General features: G+C 44.1%; 1 protein-coding gene across 1 annotated transcript; it reads right to left on the bottom strand.

Annotated features, from left to right (window-relative positions):
• Window positions 1-4,034: 4,034 nt before the first annotated feature.
• DGAT2 (diacylglycerol O-acyltransferase 2) lies at window positions 4,035-21,948 on the bottom strand. Its single transcript, XM_075851338.1, has 8 exons — window positions 21,845-21,948; window positions 15,328-15,456; window positions 15,074-15,181; window positions 14,373-14,443; window positions 12,870-13,074; window positions 10,280-10,454; window positions 7,335-7,537; window positions 4,035-6,740 (listed from the first exon to the last, which is right to left on the bottom strand). Exons 1-8 carry the CDS (start codon window positions 21,882-21,884, stop codon window positions 6,586-6,588), a joined length of 1,086 nt encoding a protein of 361 aa, XP_075707453.1. The 5' UTR covers window positions 21,885-21,948; the 3' UTR covers window positions 4,035-6,585.
• Between the last annotated feature and the right edge of the window lie 676 nt (window positions 21,949-22,624).

The raw sequence follows: 22,624 nt of genomic DNA, 5'->3' as shown, positions 1-22,624 counted from the left end.
TGTATGTGGGCCACTATACACAGGGGGGGCTGTATGTGGGCCACTATACACGGGGGGGCTGTATGTGGGCCACTATACACAGGGGGGGCTGTATGTGGGCCACTATACACAGGGGGGCTGTATGTGGGCCACTATACACAGGGGGGGCTGTATGTGGGCCACTATACACAGGGGGGCTGTATGTGGGCCACTAGACAGGGGGGGCTGTATGTGGGCCACTAGACAGGGGGGCTGTATGTGGGCCACTATACACAGGGGGGGCTGTATGTGGGCCACTATACACAGGGGGGGCTGTATGTGGGCCACTATACACAGGGGGGGCTGTATGTGGGCCACTATACACAGGGGGGGCTGTATGTGGGCCACTATACACAGGGGGGGCTGTATGTGGGCCACTATACACAGGGGGGGCTGTATGTGGGCCACTATACACAGGGGGGGCTGTATGTGGGCCACTATACACAGGGGGGGCTGTATGTGGGCCACTATACACAGGGGGGGCTGTATGTGGGCCACTATACACAGGGGGGGCTGTATGTGGGCCACTATACACAGGGGGGGCTGTATGTGGGCCACTATACACAGGGGGGGCTGTATGTGGGCCACTATACACAGGGGGGGCTGTATGTGGGCCACTATATACAGGGGGCTCTGTATGTGGGCCACTATCTACAGGGCGGGGGGATCTATATGTGGGCCACTATCTACAGGGGGCGTCTATATGTGAGACACTATACAGGTGTGGGCTATAGAGGGGAGCTAATTTTTAGGGTACTTTCTATAGGGGAGGGCTATATGTGGGACACTATATACAGTGGTGGGTTACCTGAGGGGCACTAGCAACAGGGTGGCTATATGTAGTGCACAGTCTACAGGGGGTGGGCTATATGTGAGACTATCTACAGAGGTGGGCTATATGTGGAGCACTATCTATAGGGGAAGCTATATGTAGGGCAGCACGGTGGCTCAGTGGTTAGCACTATTGCCTTGCAGCTCTGGAGTCCATATGTGAGCACTATCTACAGAGGGTTGTGTGTGGGACACTATCTACAGGGCTTCTATGTAGGTCACTATGGGGGCACTATCTACAGGGGGCACGTGTGTGTGTGTGTGTGTGTGTGTGTGTGTGTGACACAGTGTATGGCGCTATTATAGTTAGTGGTGCAGTGTATGGTGCTTTATTATATTTAGAGATGTTGAGAGTTTTAACTTTGTTAATAGGTGCAGAAATGTTTTTAAAAAAGTGAGAAGCTGAAAACATCTGAGCGGAAAACTGCAGAAATGGGTCATGGCCGGGAGAAATCCATCATAGAGGTCTGGACCGGAGGGAGAATAAAAGAACTAGAATCTGAGACGTCACCGGTGAGTCACATAATGTAAATGTTTATTCTGCCTCTAATCAGTATTGGAATCACTGTATGATCTGCAGTGAGATGATTATGATATTTTTTTTGTGAAACAGCATCTCCCAGCATATCCTCACCACTGTTCGGGCCATGCTGGGAGCTGTAGTTTTACATCGTACAAACCTATACAGCAGGGGTTGCACTAAATTGAGCTGTATTTGTTCTAGTGCTGTATATATGTACTGAGCTTTGTTGTGGTACTGTATATATGTATTTGGCTTGGTTCTGGTGCTGTATTTATGTACTGAGGTATGCTCTGGTGCTGTATTTATGTATGGGCTTGGTTCTAGTGCTATATATATATATGTACTGAGCTTGGTTCTGGTGCTGTATATATGTACTGAGCTCTGTTCTGGTGCTGTATTTATGTACTGAGCTTTGTTCTGGTACTATATATATGTATTTGGCTTGGTTCTGGTGCTGTATTTATGTACTGAGGTATGCTCTGGTGCTGTATTTATGTATGGGCTTGGTTCTAGTGCTATATATATGTACTGAGCTTGGTTCTGGTGCTGTATATATGTACTGAGCTCTGTTCTGGTGCTGTATATATGTTCTGAGCTTTGTTCTGGTGTTGTATATATGTATGATCTTGGTTATATTGCTGTATATATGTACTGAGCTTTGTTCTGGTGCTGTATTTATGTATGGGCTTGGTTCTAGTGCTATATATATATATATACTGAGCTTGGTTCTGGTGCTGTATATATGTACTAAGCTTGGTTCTGGTGCTGTATATATGTCAGAGCTTGGTTCTGGATCTGGAAATATATAGGATATATTTATTTATAATAACAAAATTGCAGGGCAGATGAAATTTTTCTCAATTCATTGTATATTTAATGGGAGTCTGTCAGGTAGTTTTAACCCCTTGAACCTCCACCATGCAGTAATACATGACCTGACAATATTTCCAAACATTCCCCTGTATGTTTTTTCAGATGCAGCAAAATCCTTAAAATCCACTTTTAAAACGGTGCACGCTATATATGCTAATTACTCATTAGAGGGTCATGGGGCGCTGCCGCTATCCTGGAGAGTCACATAGTCCTGCCTCCAAACCCACCTTTCCATGCTTGAGTGACATCCCCCTGGCTGATACAACTTTCTCGGATACACCATTGCCTTGTGGCGCTATACACAAGGGGGTGGGAGCTGTACAGCGCTATATAGGGTGGGAGCTGTACAGCGCTATATAGGGTGGGAGCTGTACAGCGCTATATAGGGTGGGAGCTGTACAGCGCTATATAGGGTGGGAGCTGTACAGCGCTATATAGGGTGGGAGCTGTACAGCGCTATATAGGGTGGGAGCTGTACAGCGCTATATAGGGTGGGAGCTGTACAGCGCTATATAGGGTGGGAGCTGTACAGCGCTATATACGGTGGGAGCTGTATGGCACTAGCTACGAGGTGGGGGCGCTATCTACAAATGGGGTGTTACATGGTCTATATAGCACTGTCTACAGGGGGGCTGTATGGCACATTCTACAGGGGGCACTATTTATAAGGGGGGCTGCTTGTGGCACCCGGGGGGGGGGGGGCCTGGCCAAGAGTTTGCTATTGGGCCCAGTCTTTCCTAGTTACTCCCCTGAGATATTATTTATTTTTTGAAAATCAGTGGCTTCAGGCCCAAGTAGATGGGGAGGGGGCCCTGATAGACACCCCCCCCCCCCCCCATCTTATAGCCAGGTAGAGGTCAGCTCTCTGTTCTGGGGCACCTACTATTTGAAAAGAATGCAGCTTTTTATGTGACAAGAGTATTAAGATCTCTGCTTGCAGTCATGAATTAGGAACCCTCAGTGTTTCTTGTAATTAAAAGCCTGACAAGGTAACGTGATGGACACAGCTCGTTACAGTACAGTTATCAGAGCGGAGCCTTGTAACGAGCTGTGCAGCGGTGTCCATCACACGACCAGGAAAAGGTTTATTTAAAAAAAAAAAAAAAAACACATTTGAAGGTTCCTATTGAATGACAGCAAGCAGAGATCTTAAAGCACGCTATGAACAGATCCAGAAAATTGCCGAAACTGAAGTTTGGTTACACTTTAGACACATGTAAGTGACATGACAGAAGTTTGGATCAGTGGGGGCCCAAACACTGAGACCCGAACCAATCACTAAAACGAAGCAGCAGAAGTGCTTGGATGAGCGCTGTGCCGCTAAGTTTCTCATCCGCTTTCCTCGGAAAGCCAAGCGAGTGGTGAACGGACTCAGACTGTCTATTGAGCCCATCCACCAATCCGAGGAAAGCCGATCAGGAACGACGCTGCACAACGCTCATCCGAGCACTTCTGCCGCTTTGTTTTAGAGATCGGCGAGGGTCCCAGTGCTCGAATCCCAACAGATCAAAACGGACATGCCCAATTTTTTTTTTTATGAGTTTAGTTACCCTTTAAAGGCGTGTCACAGCCACTTGTATGGCCACTCCACCACCTGAGTGCTAAAATACACTAGAGATCGACTTCAAGGCAGGTCCTTGTCTGGGGGGGTCCAACGTGATGGGGGGGGGGGGGGGGTTGATCTCCTCCGCCCCTTTAGCTGCCTGGTCCATGGGCACCAGCTGATTGCCTGACCTCTCACTCCACTGCAAACAAGGGTCCCATACACAATCCAAGAAAGGTCTAGGAGTCGTATGATCATATATTTATTTACATTGACTTGTACAAAAATAAAATAAGTGAGGCCTATATTGCAGCAAGCCGACCCGAAAGTAGGTTATAAAATACTACAGTCTAGAACAGATCAAGGCACGTTAAATAATTACAAATGTGTCCGACAGCCATAGATCACCGGATCCGCTTGGACGAGGAACTCTATAAACATCACAGAACGTCAATCATTGAAAAAAAAAAAAAAAAAAAGTTGGACGGTAAAAAAAAAAAAAAAAAAAAAAAAAATTGCACTTCATAATAAGAGTCCTCCACAACATTTACATATAAACCGATTACAATTCCATTGCTAACAAAGACATTCTTTCAGCTGAATGGTGGGCAGGAAATGGTTACGGCTGGGTCCACACGGACGCCAAAACGGTGTATGCTCTTTTAGGGCATCGGAACGGTGCAACAACGCAATTCAGTTTTCTGTCCTTCATGAAAAAGAATCTGAAAATGCTTCGGAAAGTATTGGGTCCAGTGGCTCCACGGCTATTGCAAAACTACATCAGTCAGTGCATGCTGGGAGTTGTAGTTTTGCAACAGCTGGGGGTGCATTTGGTTGGCGATTACTGCCCTATTGAGGGATCACTGATTCATTATTCAGTCATGCCACTCCAATGGGCTAAAAAAGTGCAGGTTAGATTTGGGCTAGTGTGAACCTGGACAGTTATGTATTAAAAATATATATATATTATATTTGGTTTTTACCCCCCAAAAAACTAGGGGTTTACTACCTACTTGCATTGCTTGTGCGATGAGAAAAAGGGAGTTGCTAAACAACTCCTTGTGCTGAGAGACGAGGTTTAGTACGTGCCAACTTAGATCACTAAAGATAAATAAAACTACCTGCGCCAGTTATAGCAAGAGCTTAGACGTGAAGGGTAAAGAGTTAACCAAAAAGGCAGACAACGTGGGTATTTAAGCATTTTGCACTCTAAAAACAAAAATGTACATGGCCTTGACTTGGAAGAGACCATCTTCTCCAAAGAGCACTAATGGCGCCCATAGGGTAACCACCCAGCCATTTTACAGACCAAATACATTTTCAGTTCCCAAATGGTCCTGTCAAAAGGAGAATATCTGCAGGCAATTGGACCTGAAATATAATACCGTAAAGCACTCCCACTTTGGGCTGCTCTACCTAAAGCAGCAAATTGACAATCGGCATCCGATTGATTAGTCCCAAAAATAAAACTTTACTCCGACCGTGTAACTGGCCGAGCCCCTTTACACTCCGGAACAGCCATACCCTCTTCCTTGCGCTGTGATTCGTCAACTGGTACTCACCAATTACTACCAGGCTTTTTCAACCCAATAACCTGAAGAGTGATGGCATTATAGATACAGGTGGAACCGGTCAAGGTTGTAGGACTCAGAGGGTCCCAAGTTTTGGTTGGCCCCTTTACCTGGGGGTTGTGATTTGGTATTCCCTTTAGAGGCACCTGAACGGAGGGAGAAACTGCCTTAGAAGGGTGGTGTGACCCCTCCCACGAGGGACCGAAAGGGAAGGTTGATTAACCCATGCTAGGATGGAGTAGGGTGTACTAGCACCGGGATGTGCCCCCCCCTCCCATATGTCCATTTTTGGCAAACATATTGTAGAATCAAAAATTATTTTAGTCTCATCCTTTAGCTTCCTTGTAAAGTAAACCCATTCAATGAGCCTCGTATGGTGTCCAAGCAGAACTTGCCTTGGTCTCCTGGGTCTGGTTCGAGTGATATCACTATGCATATGGTGAGGTCACTAAATTTGAGATGTTAACCTGATCAAGCGGCCATGGCAAAAACTGTAGGGCAACAAAGTCCGTCCACAGAAGACTTCAGCTGAGGCTCTACCACTGGGTACTAAAGTCTGCGTTGGGCAGAAGGTCTTTTCTATTGAACGGTTATTTAATTTTAACAGGAAAATTGAAGTTCTAGAGTTGGGCACATAAAACACAATACTGAAAGGAATAGTGGACACAACCTCTATTGGTAGGAAATACCCTATGCACACAGTATACAGATTGGTCACATGTGGCAAGATGCCCATCGGTCAACCACCTCTCTGGTTCTACCATGATGGACCTTCTCCAACAGGTGTGACTGGAGCTTAGGTATTAGAGGACAGTCTTAAGTTATCGGACGTCTTGCTTCCCAATGGAAACGCACAGCAGTGGATATCTCCGGACGTGACCAAATGTCTAGGTCTTCTTGATAGCCAGAGCCGCTTATTGGGTAGTACAGTAGATAAGGGTACTCAAAAGGCCAGGAGGTCTTCAGATAGACCGTTCACGTACACCAGTTGCTCGAAAACCATCCATCATGTATAAATGACTGCAACAGTAAGTGCCGAGATAAGTCATAGGAGCAGATGGAGTCGTCACCAGGAAACGAGAATCAGGTGAAGGTCTAAAAACGACAACACATTAGAGCTCTGTCATTGACCAAGCTCATCTAGATGACTCAGGAACAGCTGGTCGTTGGATTCAAGATAAGCGCTTCCCAATAAAACATTGTCCAGTTGGTAGTTATCAGCGGCTTTAGTTGATTTCCAACACATCGGCCTCAGACAATCCAAACTTGGTTTTGTAATTGTCAAAGAGCTTCTGCAAGGTGGTCAGGTACATGCCGTGGTAGAGGTCCACATCCTTCTGGCTCGGCTGTTCCATTTTAGGGACAGTGATGGGTTCTCCAACTGGAGGGGAAAGATGTATATATTATTACTTCATCATGGTTGGAGAATTGTAGACTTTGAGTTATGGCCACCCATGACAGACCTTTAAGCCTATCATGATCTACCGGTTAATCAATGACCAGTAGATCGTAACGACTAGCGGCCATTCCCATTAAATATTACTCCCATGTAGACCCGTTGAATCTTTAGGGAAACTTGGAAGGATCAGAACGTTCCCTAGAAGGAGGACCAGGAAGGTTAAGAGCAACATCTGTGGTCAGTCAGAACATCTGTTGCCAATGGTGGCTGTAATGGGTGGCATATAAGGCTGGCACACAGAATCTTAGGGTCACTCAGGTATGTTGGGGTTCATGATACTTAAATACAGAACAGTGCAATGCATAATGCCACATCATACCTAAAGCCGACAAGACAAAACGTGTGTGCCAAAAACATCTGCTCACCCCTGGTCAACCTTGGGATCATGGGCGTTAATGGACAGTAGCAATTATTATATACTGAATTGTGCAGCTAAGAGGCCGCTCATATCCACCAATGTAATACACTCGTTTAAATACAGTAAGAAGTTATCTATAGATACGATGTATTACTCACCCACAGTGGTGATGGGATTGGGATACGGCACCAAGCCCCAGCTGTCGGTGGAGAAAAACCCACAACCATGGAAGACACATGGGGCAAATCCAACATATTTCTGGAATTTTCTTTGTATCCATCGACCCCAAGATCCTTCTTCGAACACAATTTGCTTGTAAGCCTCATTCTCCCCGAAGGAATAGACTGGGACGAGGTCGGCCCTATAAAAATACATACATTACAATCTCACCAACATTTTGGAGGATGCCAGAGTTATGGTCTTCAACCTGTGGTCCACCAACTGCTGTGAAACTAGGACTCCCAGCATGTCCTGACAGCAGTTGTTTCACATAGCTAAAGGGCCACAGACATAGGATAATTAAGATTTTTATTCTATAATGAAAACTGCCAAGAATATAACTACTATAATACTGCCCCCTATATACAAGAATATAACTACTATAATACTGCCCCCTGTATACAAGAATATAACTACTATAATACTACTCATATATACAAGACTATAACTACTAGAATACTGTCCCCTATATACAGGAATATAACTACTATAATACTGCTCCCTATATACAAGAATATAACTACTATAATACTGCCCCTATATACAAGAATATAACTACTATAATACTGCCCCTATATACAAGAATATAACTACTATAATACTGCCCCTATATACAAGAATATAACTACTATAATACTGCCCCTATATACAAGAATATAACTACTATAATACTGCTCCCTATATACAAGAATATAACTACTATAATACTGCCCCTATATACAAGAATATAACTACTATAATACTGCTCCCTATATACAAGAATATAACTACTATAATACTGCCCCTATATACAAGAATATAACTACTATAATACTGCCCCTATATACAAGAATATAACGACTATAATACTGCCCCCTATATACAAGAATATAACTACTATAATACTGCTCCCTATGTACAAGAATATAACTACTATAATACTGCTCCTGCATACAAGAATATAACTAATATAATACTGCCCCCTATATACAAGAATATAACTACTATAATACTTCTCCCTATATACAAGAATATAACTACTAGAATACTGCCCCTATATATAAGAATATAATTACTATAATACTGCCTCCTATATACCAGAATATAACTACTATAATACTGCACCCTATATACAAGAATATAACTACTATAATACTTCTCCCTATATACAAGAATATAACTACTATAATACTGCCCCTATATATAAGAATATAATTACTATAATACTGCCTCCTATATACCAGAATATAATTACTATAATACTGTCCCCTATATACAAGAATATAACTACTATATACTGCACCTATATACAAGAATATAACTACTATAATACTGCTCCTATATACAAGAATATAACTACTATAATACTGCCCCTATATACAAGAATATAACTACTATAATACTGCCCCCTATATACAAGAATATAACTTATAATACTGCCTCCTATATACAAGAATATAACTACTATAATACTGCTCCTATATACAAGAATATAACTACTATAATACTGCCCTCTATATACAAGAATATAACTACTATAATACTGCCTCCTATATACAATAATATAACACTATAATACTGCCCCCTATATACAAGAATATAACTACTATAATACTGCTCCTATATACAAGAATATAACTACTATAATACTGCCCTCTATATACAAGAATATAACTAATATAATACTGCTCCTATGTACAAGAATATAACTACTATAATACTGCCTCCTATATACAAGAATATAACTACTATAATACTGCCCCTATATACAAGAATATAACTACTATAATACTGCTCCTATATACAAGAACTACTATAATACTGCTCCTATATACAAGAATATAACTACTATAATACTGCCTCCTATGTACAAGAATATAACTACTATAATACTGCTCCCTGTATACAGGAATATAACTACTATAATACTGCTCCTATATACAAGAATATAACTACTATAATACTGCCCCTATATACAAGAATATAACTACTATAATACTGCTCCTATATACAAGAATATAACTACTATAATACTGCCCCTATATACAAGAATATAACTACTATAATACTGCTCCTATATACAAGAATATAACTACTATAATACTGCCCCCTATATACAAGAATATAACTACTATAATACTGCCTCTATATACAAGAATATTACTACTATAATACTGCCCCTATATACAAGAATATAACTACTATAATACTGCCCCTATATACAAGAATATAACTACTATAATACTGCCCCTATATACAAGAATATAACTACTATAATACTGCCCCCTATATACAAGAATATAACTACTATAATACTGCCCCCTATATACAAGAATATAACTACTATAATACTGCCCCCTGTATACAAGAATATAACTACTATAATACTACTCATATATACAAGACTATAACTACTAGAATACTGTCCCCTATATACAGGAATATAACTACTATAATACTGCTCCCTGTATACAGGAATATAACTACTATAATACTGCTCCTATATACAAGAATATAACTACTATAATACTGCCCCTATATACAAGAATATAACTACTATAATACTGCTCCTATATACAAGAATATAACTACTATAATACTGCCCCTATATACAAGAATATAACTACTATAATACTGCTCCTATATACAAGAATATAACTACTATAATACTGCCCCCTATATACAAGAATATAACTACTATAATACTGCCTCTATATACAAGAATATTACTACTATAATACTGCCCCTATATACAAGAATATAACTACTATAATACTGCCCCTATATACAAGAATATAACTACTATAATACTGCCCCTATATACAAGAATATAACTACTATAATACTGCCCCTATATACAAGATCATTGCTGTGAATGACGGTGATGAGTTATTCCTCCCCTTACCCATGCTGTAACGCAATCTTCACAAATCCTTTTCTCTGCTTTAGGGTCACTGAGTTTTTACCCGGTCGACAGTCCAAGGACTCTGCTGCACCTCCAACCACTATCACCACAGCGTTTCCAGTACCATTTTTGGAGAGGATATAGTCTATAGTGTCGCGGTTTACGGGGCAGATTCCTGTGAATATAAAGTAACATTATTCCATTAGGTATGATCGGTACGGGGAGGGATACATAGCGGGACACACGGCTGCCATTAATGCTCTCCTGACAATAGCCGCAGTATTACCGTAGCGCCAGAATGACCAGTTCATCTGAACATACATGTTAGCTCCAGGGGGCAGTAGTGAGCTCCGCTTTATTATTATATTTACAGAATTGCTGGGAATAAGTTACCACTGCAGGTGGATTACTATGGAGTAACTTTTCCGGCCCCAGTAACCCCCCGCCACATTCTCCCCCTCCCCATTCAGATTTGCTGGACATGAATTCTAACCACAAACGAAATAAAATGAATTGATTAAATCTGAATTTGCATTTTGGATATTGTGATCAATCAGCACTCTGTTCTGTGACTGATCCAAGGTCATGAGAGAACGGTCAGGATCTAATCGTCAACCAGAAGAACGACGCAACAAAGTCTGGCAAGACGCCGCAACCAACGCTGAAAAAAAAATTGGAATAAAGCCACGGGTGGAAAGTTAACGGTCGGCTATTTTAGTCTGTTATGTTAAACGCTTTATTTTCATGAGGCGGCCAGTGGTCAGCCAGAGGACACAGGAAACCGGACGCAGAGGTCACCTGCTGCGGGACTAGTCAACAAGGTGACAATAATGGCTCCAATTCCAACTTAAAACTAGGTTAAAAATCTGTCTACCCCCTCCCAAAACAGGGCTACTCTTGTGTAAAGACTGTCTGCAGCTCAGCCTCATTCACATAAATGCTGCAATACCCGGCACAGCCTGCGGACGTAAGTGGCACTGTTTCTGGAAAAAAAAAAAAAAAACTAAAAAAAACAACCGGAATCCTGGACATTTTGTGGGTCAGTCCAATAGGAAGTTGCTTAGAATACAAGTCCCCAATATTATATTATGACAATGTCCGAGATTCCAAAAATCCTGGATCAAAATTCTCAGCAACTGTTTTACAGGTACCGTCGGCGGCATAGGAAAGAGATTGAAAGGTGTTGTGCAATTTGGACATCCCTTTTTGTTAGAAGGATCTCCTGAAAACAGCAATTTGCCATTCAGGATCACAAGAAAGCATGATTTTCACCCAGCTTTCCCAGAAACAGATATAAAACACGAAAGTACGAAATAAAAATGAACTGAAGGGCGACTAAGGCTTCGTTCACATCTGCGTCAGGGCGCCATTCATGTGTTCAGTCGGAGCTTTCCGTCAGGGGAACACATGAACGGAGTCAAAACTGAAACCATAGCTTTCCGTTGGCATCATCATTGATTTCTATGGTGACGGATCCGGTGGAAATGGTTTACGTTTGTCACCGTTGTTTAAGGGCTCCGTCGTTTTGAGGGAATCAATACCGTAGTCGACCGCTATTCATTCCGTTAAAATGATGGCCCCCTTACACAACCCTGACAGACGGAAACCATTTGCACCGGAGCCGTCACCATAGAAATCAATGGTGATGCCAACGGAAACCTATGATTCCCCTGACTGAAAGCTCAGACGAAACCCATGAACAGAACCCTGACGCAGATGTGAACTAAGCCTTAAAGGGATTGTCTAGGTTTAGAATGGGAGGCTATTTTTCCCCAGAAACAGCGCCACTCTTGTCCACAGGCTGTGTCAGGTATTGCAGCATTTAAGGGGGTTGGCCAGGAATAAATTGTATTTCTATTTTAACTTAATGTGACAAAGTTGAGCTGCAGTACCAAACTCAGCCTGTGGACAAGAGTGGCACTGTTTCTGGTGGATAAGAATAAAAAGGTCTAATGCTGGACAAACCCTTTAATAACTTATATTTACAATTTAGCATTTTACAGGGAGGTCTTCCTTGGTGTTAGGAGGGTCCCTCAACAATAAGCAGGGTGTCCTGCAGCCTAGACCCCCAGTTGATCAGCAGCGACCTATGGGCGAACCCAGCAACAAGTGTTCAATTCCCCTGCAGCACCACCACAGGAGAGATTAAGCATTACAGTTGCTACAGAAACTAATGGGCAGTTTGGGTAATTCACAGATGCAGCGGGTCCTCCAGAGAGGGACGCTCTTTGTAGCTACTTTGGCTAACAATGGGGGGGGGGGGGGCTCATTTAGGACCTTCATCCAAGTCGAACACCCTCTTGAGACCAGCCAATGAAAGGCCTGAATCCAACGCAATAAACACCCCACGTTCTGCTGACTCAGTCTAAATTCAGTTAGTGACTGGACAATGGGCCTCATATCAAGACAGTCTTTGTTGCCCATAGCAACCAATCATAGACAAGCTTTCATTTTTCCAGCGCAGTTTAGGAAATGAAAGCTGAGCTCTGATTGGTTGCTATGGGCAACAAGGCCATTTTTACTGTCCGTTTTGATAAATGAGGCCCAATTAATGTTATTCAGATGTTGGTCTTCAGAGGGCAGAACTTACCTCCAGACATTAAGTAATCCCTCAGGACGGGCATCTTGAAGTTCCCAGCCAACGTGGCGAGGTACGGCTTGATACCAGGGAACTTTTTGGAGACACCGGTGGCTTCCGTACCAAAGTTGCAGAATCCCCCTAGACACATGATGCCATGCGGGTGGTAGCCAAAGATGTAGTTGCGGCTGGGAAGCAGGTTGTGAGTTTTGACAAGCTGGAAAAGAAATACAAGACGTGGTCAGGCCAGCCCAGAAGTCGCCATTTACTCAAGTCTGAACGTTCTTGGCAGCGGCTGGCACCTGACGCCTGGCGCTTACTATACGGGCACGTGAATCAGCGGTGACCAGAGGCCATCAAGGCTCATCAGCTCCTTGTATTCAGCATCTTTAGAGTCATATCAGCCGCCATGACAAAGCTCAATGTCGTAATTATCCCTGATAAGACTCGGCCTGGGAATTTATTCACAGCCAAAGTCCTAATAAACAAAGTCCCGGTGTCCTCAGAGTCACACCAAGTCATCGAAGGGTCATCAGGGGCGTCTTATAAGCACCCCCTATAACTAACCATGGGGTGGACGAGGAGGTGGTCACGATGGATGATCACCCAACTGAATTTGGCATTCATCTTACAAGATTGACCCGCCAATGTTAGGATAAGTTATACATGGGGGTCGTTCTGGGTCAGATGTAGCAGAGCTGAATTGGTTATAAAAATACATAAGGGGGGGGGGGGGGAATTTATCAGCCCTTCTATGCTAGTTTTCTGGCATAGAAGAGTCGTAAAAAGGCCAAAAAGTCGAACCTTTGGCTTTTTACGCCGCCTTTGCCACAGTCTATAAATAGGGCAGTCGGCATGGCAATCAGTTGACCGCCACGGGTCCAGGTCCCAACATCCACTCCACACTGCTAATTTTGTCCGAGGAAGCTGCGCTGCGACCAGACATTTCCCATGCAGGAGTATGGGGTTTGTAATACTCAGCAGACATTGATGTAATATAGGTTCGTCGCGGGTCCGCCATAGTGAGAGCCGATCTGTTCTGGCTCAGTGGGGTACCCCCTGTATTCCCTATCCTAGAGGGTCCCCTGTAGGATCGGACATATGAACAGGGGCTGTCTGGACGAGAATGAATGACAATATCCTGTGGCAGAGAGTTCCATAGTGTGACTGCTCTTACAAGAAGTGGTAGTTCTGGGGGGGTCACATGCTACCCCGGCCATATAAGCTTTCAAGTTGAAATAAATCATACAGAACGCCAGATCGTAACAGTTTACCGCCAAGATGGCCAGGGTCATTAGTCACCCGAGGGGAGGGGCACTGCTCTGTACCAGGTGTGATGGGCACAATCCCCCCCCCCACTTCTCTACAAGATCTGGCCTGGCGCACACTTCCTGCCCCATCACAAGAGCGACGCTGCGGTCACAACAACGTACAAAGTCCACGAGGATATCAAGTCACAGAACGAAAACCATGACATCACAGCGCTTCATCTATACAGTCCACAGATGAACTCACCCGTACAGGAAAGTAGTCCCTGAAGTAGCGCCACATTGTCCAGTTCCTCACCCACGTGGATCGCCTGCCACCTGTGAAGGTTTAATTTCATGTTAATGAATAGGATATAAGATTGACACCCAGTGCGTTACAGACTACAGTATATGGCAGAGTCCATGGAAGAATTCCATACCACAACATTTAAGACCCCTGTCAGTGAATAGAAACTGATCTCCATCAAGAGGCTGAAAACCATATCCAACTGACAACGTAGAAGAGCTATTTTGCAACGAGCCCTCCACCGGTTGCAGTTTTCAGCCTCTTGAAGAGGAGACTATAAAAGTTTGTCCACTAATGGGAAGGGCCCAGACTAGTATGGGGCCCCATGTGGGAGGAGGCCTGGCAAGGAATTGCTTACCCTGCTTGCGTGACATGATCATAGCGGCTACCTGCAGCTGCCACTAGAGGGAGCTCTCTGCATACAGGTTTATAAAGCTCCTTACTAGCTGTATAAATCCAGAAGTAGTGAGCTCCCCCTAGTGGTGGCTGCAGGAGGCCAGAATTATAACAACATTTATCAAGCCAAGAAAACGGCGCTCCCCTATACCAATCTATTATCAGCAGTGCACAGTCATATATCCGCCATTGCTTTACATGCATCATTAGGCTGCTGCATGGGAACCCGGCCTCACATTTTTTTGGGACGTTTGTATAAATCTCACCTTTATTGGGTGTATTCCAGTCAAATACCAGCCAGGCCAGATACAAAGCAGCGATGAGCCAGCAGTCCGTGCAGAAGATGTAGAGGAGGATAATGGTGCAGGCCACCCCTGTTATATACACAGAGCAGGTATGTGATCAGAAGACTTATAACCCATCATCCCCATGCAGCTTTGCAGCATCTGCCATAAAGCAAGGACACTTGTGCTGGTGCGTAATGCACGCGTGGGGCTGTAGCGGAGCGTGGAGATCTTACCCATCACAAGGAAGCTGACGACCCATTGTAACACGGAGATGATCTGAAGATGTCGTTCCACTCGAGATTTGGACAACCAGGGGCTGGAAAGCAGATCGTGCACGGTCGAGAAGATGCTGGATCCCGTCCCTGGAGATACAAAGCGTTAGTTTCAATATTTTCCATGCAGTAAATCAACTCTACCAGTAGCCAATCAGAGTTCATTCACCCCTCTGCTTGACCCTTGGATGGTTTGGTTAGCTTTTCAGGACAGGCGGCTCGAGCCTCTAGTGCTGCTGCATCTAGCTCAGACTAGAACATCAATTATATAATATGTTGATTACGTCTAAATTTTAAAAAAAACAAAAAAAAAAAAAACATACCACACACACACACACATTCAATTATACTCCAGTCACATCCAGAGCTGCATTCACAATTCTCCAGAGTTCTACTAGAAATCCGTCTACAGTGTGGCAAGTCGCAGCCTTTACAGCAAGCCAATAAAAGCACTGCACAGATCCGCCACAGGATCTTAAATGCAGCTTTGAATGTGATTGGAGAAGATCTAGGTATATTTTGGACTAGATACATAAAGAGGATTATATGGGGATATGAACTGAAAAAACAAAAAGAGAGTTTACCTCAAGGCCAAGAGACTATTCATACACATGAAGGGAGAATAATTGGGGGTACAACCCCCCCCCCATGCTTCACCTATCTAACAATGAACTCCCTGTAGGGATCGGGAGTGTCCAGGCCAGGCAGTGTTATCCAGGGACACGGCTCATTTACACCAAACAAAGCTCTAGACCTGACACATTGGACTCTGGCTCCACAAACCTCCCTGATCAGCTTATCTGCCGCATATTTCCGCAGGACCATTTCACTGCCGAGACCACGGCCAGACCCCTCCACGTCTACTCTTGGCAGTTTATTATAATAAATGGACCCCCCGCCCTCCTTGCCATAAATTATAAACCTATTAGAATCCACTTGGTATTTGTGGATTATAGAAAAGCCCAAATACCTTTATAAAGAGCAATAATCTGCAAGCTCCAGCTGCTGGGAGACTACAACTCCCAGCATGCACTGTCAGCAGGGAAGCCACAGGTTGCTTAGCACTGATCAAAAGCATCTCCCCCATAGAAGTCAGGAGACATCATGCAAGTATGAATCATGGATACAGCTCTCGCAAGAAACCATGTACTATATTTCAAAAATATTTTACTCCATTCACATCCAAAGCTGCATTCAGATTACTCTAGTGCATTGTGGGAGCTCAAACAACAGTTACATTACTGCGGAATGTAGATTAACTTGCCTGTTTGCGAGGGATAGCCCACAGAAGCATAAACGCAGATCTGGATGTGACTGGAGTATTATATTTATAAATACTAGTAAAGTATCCTTAGGTTTGGAAACTTCAAACATGTAAATATTCAGTTTAACGATCGCGAATAAGAACAATCTGCAAGTAACAAGAAATGGTGCCTTGACCACGGTTTGGATGTGAATGGAGAAGAAATTGTCAAATAGCTGAAGATCGGCTTTTATGGACACTGGAGGAGGCCGTTATGTGGGCGGGGGTTAATTAACCAGTGGCTCAGTGTCATGGCGGCCAGATCTGTAGAGAACGGCTTTATATTACACATTCAAGCAACACAAATGTGATACCAGGAAGTTATATAATCAGCAAGTGCATGCTGGGAGAATTAACACCCACAGAACGTGAAATACAGTACTAGGCGGGACGGCCGTCTGATTTTTAGTGTGAACGTCCATCTCGTTTTTAAGTCCAACATTCAGATCTGTTTTTCGGATACACAACAAACCCTCTGCATAGCCATAGAATTAAAATTCTAATTATTCCTGACTGCAGCCACCACCAGGGGGAGCTCACTGTATACATAATACAGTATACATTGTATTGAAAACCATATAACTCATAAGCTCCCCCTGGTGGTGGCTGCAGAAACCAGCAGGGCATCAGTGAACATTGAGGGTATGTGCACACGCAGTGTTTTCAGATGTTTTTCGAGCCGTAAACGTCCCAAAAAAAAACGGCTGAAAAAAATCAGAAGCAGAACGCCTACAAACATCTGCCCATTGATTTCAATTGGAAATACGGTGTTCTGTTCCGACGGGACGTTTTTTTTACGCCGGGGACGTTTTACCTGCAATAACACGGTATTTGACAGCCGCGCCGAACATGGTGCCGGTGCGGTTGTTGGCCATGTTGCGACCGTGTCAGGGCCGCTCCTTATGGCCTTACTTTATACATTTCTCCTGTTCCGTTCCTGGTTTTTGGCTAAAAAACAAAACGCATGCAAATTCTGCACTGTGAGAACCCAACCTTAATAAATAGTAAATAGCCTTGAAATCCTACAACCAGTCGCAGCAGATCGCCGGCCGCCACGTAACCGAGCAGTCACTGATTATTTCATGAGGTCTCATTAAGGATGGAACAATGTGCAAATATTGATAGACTCAGGTACTAAGACGACAGATCATGTGCAGGTAGAGCAGACCTCGGAACAAGCAGCAGTAAATGGAGAGGCGCTGATCCCAAAATATAAAAATAGCCTAGAACTCAAGGGTCTGGTAGAAAAAGGTCCCTGAATGGTCCTCTTAATGTTTTAGGGTACGTTCACACGGCAGCGTCCGTAACGGCTGAAATTACAGGGCTGTTTTCAGGAGAAGACAGCTCCGTAATTTCAGCCGTAATGGCATGTGCAGGCGTCTTTCGCTGCGTCCATTACGGACGTTAAATGGAGCTGGTTGTCCATGGAAAACGGCTCCATTTACGTCTGAAGTAGTGACAGGCACTTTGACACGGGCGTCTTTTTTACGCCCCGCCTTTTGACAGCGGGGTGTAAAAAAAATGACCGTCTGCACAAAACATCGTAAGACCCATTCAAATGAATGGGCAGATGTTTGCCGATGCTTTGGAGCCGCTATTTCGGACGTAATTCGGGGCAACGACGCCTGAATTACGTCCGTAAATAGTGTGTGTGAATATACCCTTAGGCCCTGTTCACACGGAGTTTTTTGACGCAGAACCCGCGCCGCAAAACTCGTCAAAAACCGCCCGAAAATGCCTCCCATTGATTTCAATGGGAGTTGGACGAGTTTTTTTACCGCGAGTAAAAAACCCGCGTCGCGGTAAAAAGAAGCGTCATGACCCATCTTGAGGCGGTTTCCGCCTCCAAAACCCCATTTCAATCAGTCAGAAAGAGGAAAAAAAAAACGCCTCGACGAGTGTTTTGACGAGTTTTTGTCAAACCACTGTGCAAAATACGTCTGGAGCAGATAACACTGCATAAGAGACTCTCAAAGTTAATGGGAACTACAGAAAACTAAACCAGAACAACAACATTTCCAATGACTTCTTAAAAGCAAAGAAAGTCTCGCAGAACAAAATTTGAATTGTGCATTGTATTACTTTTCCTTAGTAACAGCCTGTATTATACTCCAGAGCTGCACTCACTATTCTGCTGGTGGAGTCACTGTGTACATACATTACATTACTTATCCTGTACTGATCCTGAGTTACATCCTGTATTATACTCCAGAGCTGCACTCACTATTCTGCTGGTGGAGTCACTGTGTACATACATTACATTACTTATCCTGTACTGATCCTGAGTTACATCCTGTATTATACTCCAGAGCTGCACTCACTATTCTGCTGGTGGAGTCACTGTGTACATACATTACATTACTTATCCTGTACTGATCCTGAGTTACATCCTGTATTATACTCCAGAGCTGCACTCACTATTCTGCTGGCTGTCATTGGAAACAGTCAGCAAGCTTGTCAGACACAGACCTAACAGACTGGCTAAGCTGCTATAACACAAAGGAGCAGTTCATTTTTTCCTACATCGGATTACAGTCACAGTGCATGGAAGTCAAGACAACACTTCCCAAAATGCAAAATCAGCAGAGCGACACTCTGTAGGCACTTAAAGGCCACGTTCACACGCTGAACAAAAAATGGCTGTAAAATACGGAGCTGTAGTCAAGTGAAAACAGCCACTGATTTTCAGCCGTTTTTAAAGCAACTTTTTTGCTGCGTTTTTTACAGCCGTTTTTTGGAGCAGTTTCTATTGAGTCAATGAAAAACAGCTCAAAAAAGGGCCATGCACTTCTTTTTTTACAAATGGCACGTAAAAACGCCCCATGGGAATGAAACAGTTTTTCCCATTGAAATCGATGAGCAGATGTTTGGAGGCGTTAAGCCCCGTATTTTCAGCCGTTTTTCGGGGCGTTTACAGCCCAAAAAACGGCTAAAAATAGGCAGTGTGAACATACCTAAACAGGAAATGCTAGAGAGCTCAGCTCTGAAGCCTTTAGAACAGTGAGTGCAGCTCTGGAGTATAATACAGGATGTAACTCAGGATCAGTACAGGATAAGTAATGTAATGTATGTACACAGTGACTTCACCAGCAGAATAGTGTGTGCAGCTCTGGAGTATAATACAGGATATAACTCAGCATCAGTACAGGATAAGTAATGTAATGTATGTACACAGTGACTCCACCAGCAGAATAGTGAGTGCAGCTCTGGAGTATAATACAGGATATAACTCAGGATCAGTACAGGATAAGTAATGTAATATATGTGCACAGTGATTCCACCAGCAGAATAGTGAGTACAGCTCTGGAGTATAATACAGGATGTAACTCAGGATCAGTATAGGATAAGTAATATAATGTATGTACACAGTGACCCCACCAGCAGAATAGAAAAATGCCCCTGCATTGGAGGTCAGTAGTTCATCACCAACTTACAAGCCCCCCCCCCCCCTCTTCGCTATATAAAATACGGCCCGCTGCCAATTGCTGCATCAAACCCTGGACACAAACTGCAAATTTAATACAGCAATATATAGATTTAGCAGAGCAGAATTTGTCTCCTGTTGCATTTATGGCAATGTTGTTAAGGAGCATCTGCTCTTACATGGGACTGCTAGTTCTGGTCACCAGTCTCAATGGAGGGGTGCACGCGGGTGTTTCATATACAGCAGAGTGAGCGCACGCCTCAACTACAAACACACATCCGCTAGACGTTGGATTATTACAAAGAGATACTCTGCATATATGTCTAAGGCCTTCAGGTTTAATTCCTAAGCATTTCCAAACTCTGCTTGCAGTCATTGAATAGGATTTTTTTTTTTTACTCAGAGGCTGAAAACCTGTACAGACCCATTACTTCTCACAGCTGAGGATTTGTAACAATTGTGTCCAGTCTAGACAATCCTCTGTAAAATAAAACATCTGCAGGCGCACAAATCCTTCTTCTGTCCTGATAGTTTGTTACAATGTATCAGTGCAGGTAAAATGTAGCAGTCTGGAATCCAGATTGGATACATCAGAGGTCTAGACTGGATACAACTGTAACTAACCCTCAGCTGTTAGGCGAAAATGATCTTTACAGTTACCCAGACTCTGGACGTAAACAAGAATGTAACTACCCCTGACAGCAAGCAGAGATCTTGAAAATGGTAATTAAAGTTGAAGAACTTTTCATTGTACAAGGATTAAGCAGCGTCATAAATACAGTACATCCTGTAGGGAAGGTTATATTATACTGTATTACAGATCAGGCCTCCGTTCAGACAACGCAGCGATATAAGTGAGAAGACCTGGATACTGTGACAGGAAGGGTTATCTCACATTGTAGATCAAGAAGTTTCTCTCCTCCTCCCCTCAACCTTCAAGAAAGGAAGACGTGCAGGGTTGGATCCTATGTCAGACCCCAGCACCACGTCCCATGTATCCAGTATTACCCAATTCTACACCTGGAATATAGCCTTTCATTACCCAACAGACAGGTCTGCGAACTACTACAACTCCCACCTGGAGAGCCAAAGGTTGCAGACCAATGCACAAAAGAACACCCCCAACATGTATATGGTTTTCAGACTGCAAACTCCTGCTAGATCTATACTATATACACAGATGTAGCAGAGCCAAGTCAGTCATTGGGCTTAAGAATTATATCTACTTGTACATAGGACTGCAGGTTTCTGCATTAGTACAATGTACCAACAATCCAGCTCTGCTACATCTGTATAGATTATATGGTTCAGGCAGCTAATGTACACCTGATCTGTAGAGGAGGGAGACCCCAGTACTGCAGGGAACCCCCTTTAAGCCTCCAACACAGTCAGGTAACTGGACATTAAACCCAGCACTTTCACCCCAATTAGATTGTAAGCTCTGCAGGAAAGGAATAGTGTGTAATACAGAACAAGCTGGAGAACAGGAAGATGAAGGCATGGAGAGATGTAGATATGTCTGCAGACTAGGGGGGGGGGGGGGCGGTCATAATAAGACTATAATAATCATTATAATAGATACAGCTGCATTATATAGTGATCGCCCATCGGGCTATGATGTCATTAATCAGCAGCACCTGCCACAATTACTAATTAGCAGCGAAGTGTTAATTACAAACAGCCCTATTCAATGCAATGCAGCCTGGCAATAGACCGGGCAGTGCCAGGGACCCGCAGTAACCCGTGCTCACCCCGCAGCAGCCCGGAGTACGCAGCGATGATCGTCTTCATGGTGCAGCCGGCAGCAGCGCTCACCCCCCGGACACTGCACGGTACTGGCAGCAGCGCCTTCTATATATATATATATATATAGACAGAGAGGAGGACGCAACCAAGTGCCGGCTCCGGGGGGAGGAGTGAGTGCTGCTATTCATCCTGGCTGCAGAGGTGCCGGCTGCTGCCATAGACTTGTACATGCAGAGAGAGGGTGATCAGTGCTGGCACCGGGGATGGTGCATGGTGATCAGTGCTGGCATCGGGGATGGTGCATGGTGACCAGTGCTGGCACCGGGCATGGGGATGGTGCATGATGATCAGTGCTGGCACCGGGCATAGGAATGGTGCATGGTATTCAGTGCTGGGACCGGGCATAGGGATGGTGCATGGTGATCAGTGCTGGCACCGGGCATAGGGCTGGTGCATGGTGATCCGTGCTGGCACCGGGCATAGGGATGGTGCATGGTGATCCGTGCTGGCACCGGGCATAGGGATGGTGCATGGTGATCCGTGCTGGCACCCGGCATAGGGATGGTGCATGGTGATCAGTGCTGGCACCGGGTATGGGGATGGTGAATGGTGACCAGTGCTGGCACCGGGCATGGGGATGGTGCATGATGATCAGTGCTGGCACCGGGCATAGGGATGGTGCATGGTGATCAGTGCTGGCATGGGGCATAGGGATGGTGCATGGTGATCAGTGCTGGCACCGGGTATGGGGATGGTGCAGGGTGATCAGTGCTGGCACCGGGTAT

The sequence above is a fragment of the Rhinoderma darwinii genome, chromosome 2, assembly GCF_050947455.1.
Source record: "Rhinoderma darwinii isolate aRhiDar2 chromosome 2, aRhiDar2.hap1, whole genome shotgun sequence".
Classification (NCBI taxonomy): domain Eukaryota; kingdom Metazoa; phylum Chordata; class Amphibia; order Anura; family Rhinodermatidae; genus Rhinoderma; species Rhinoderma darwinii.
The sequence above is the reverse complement of the archived record's forward strand: the minus strand, read 5'-3'. Positions and strand labels throughout refer to the sequence as shown.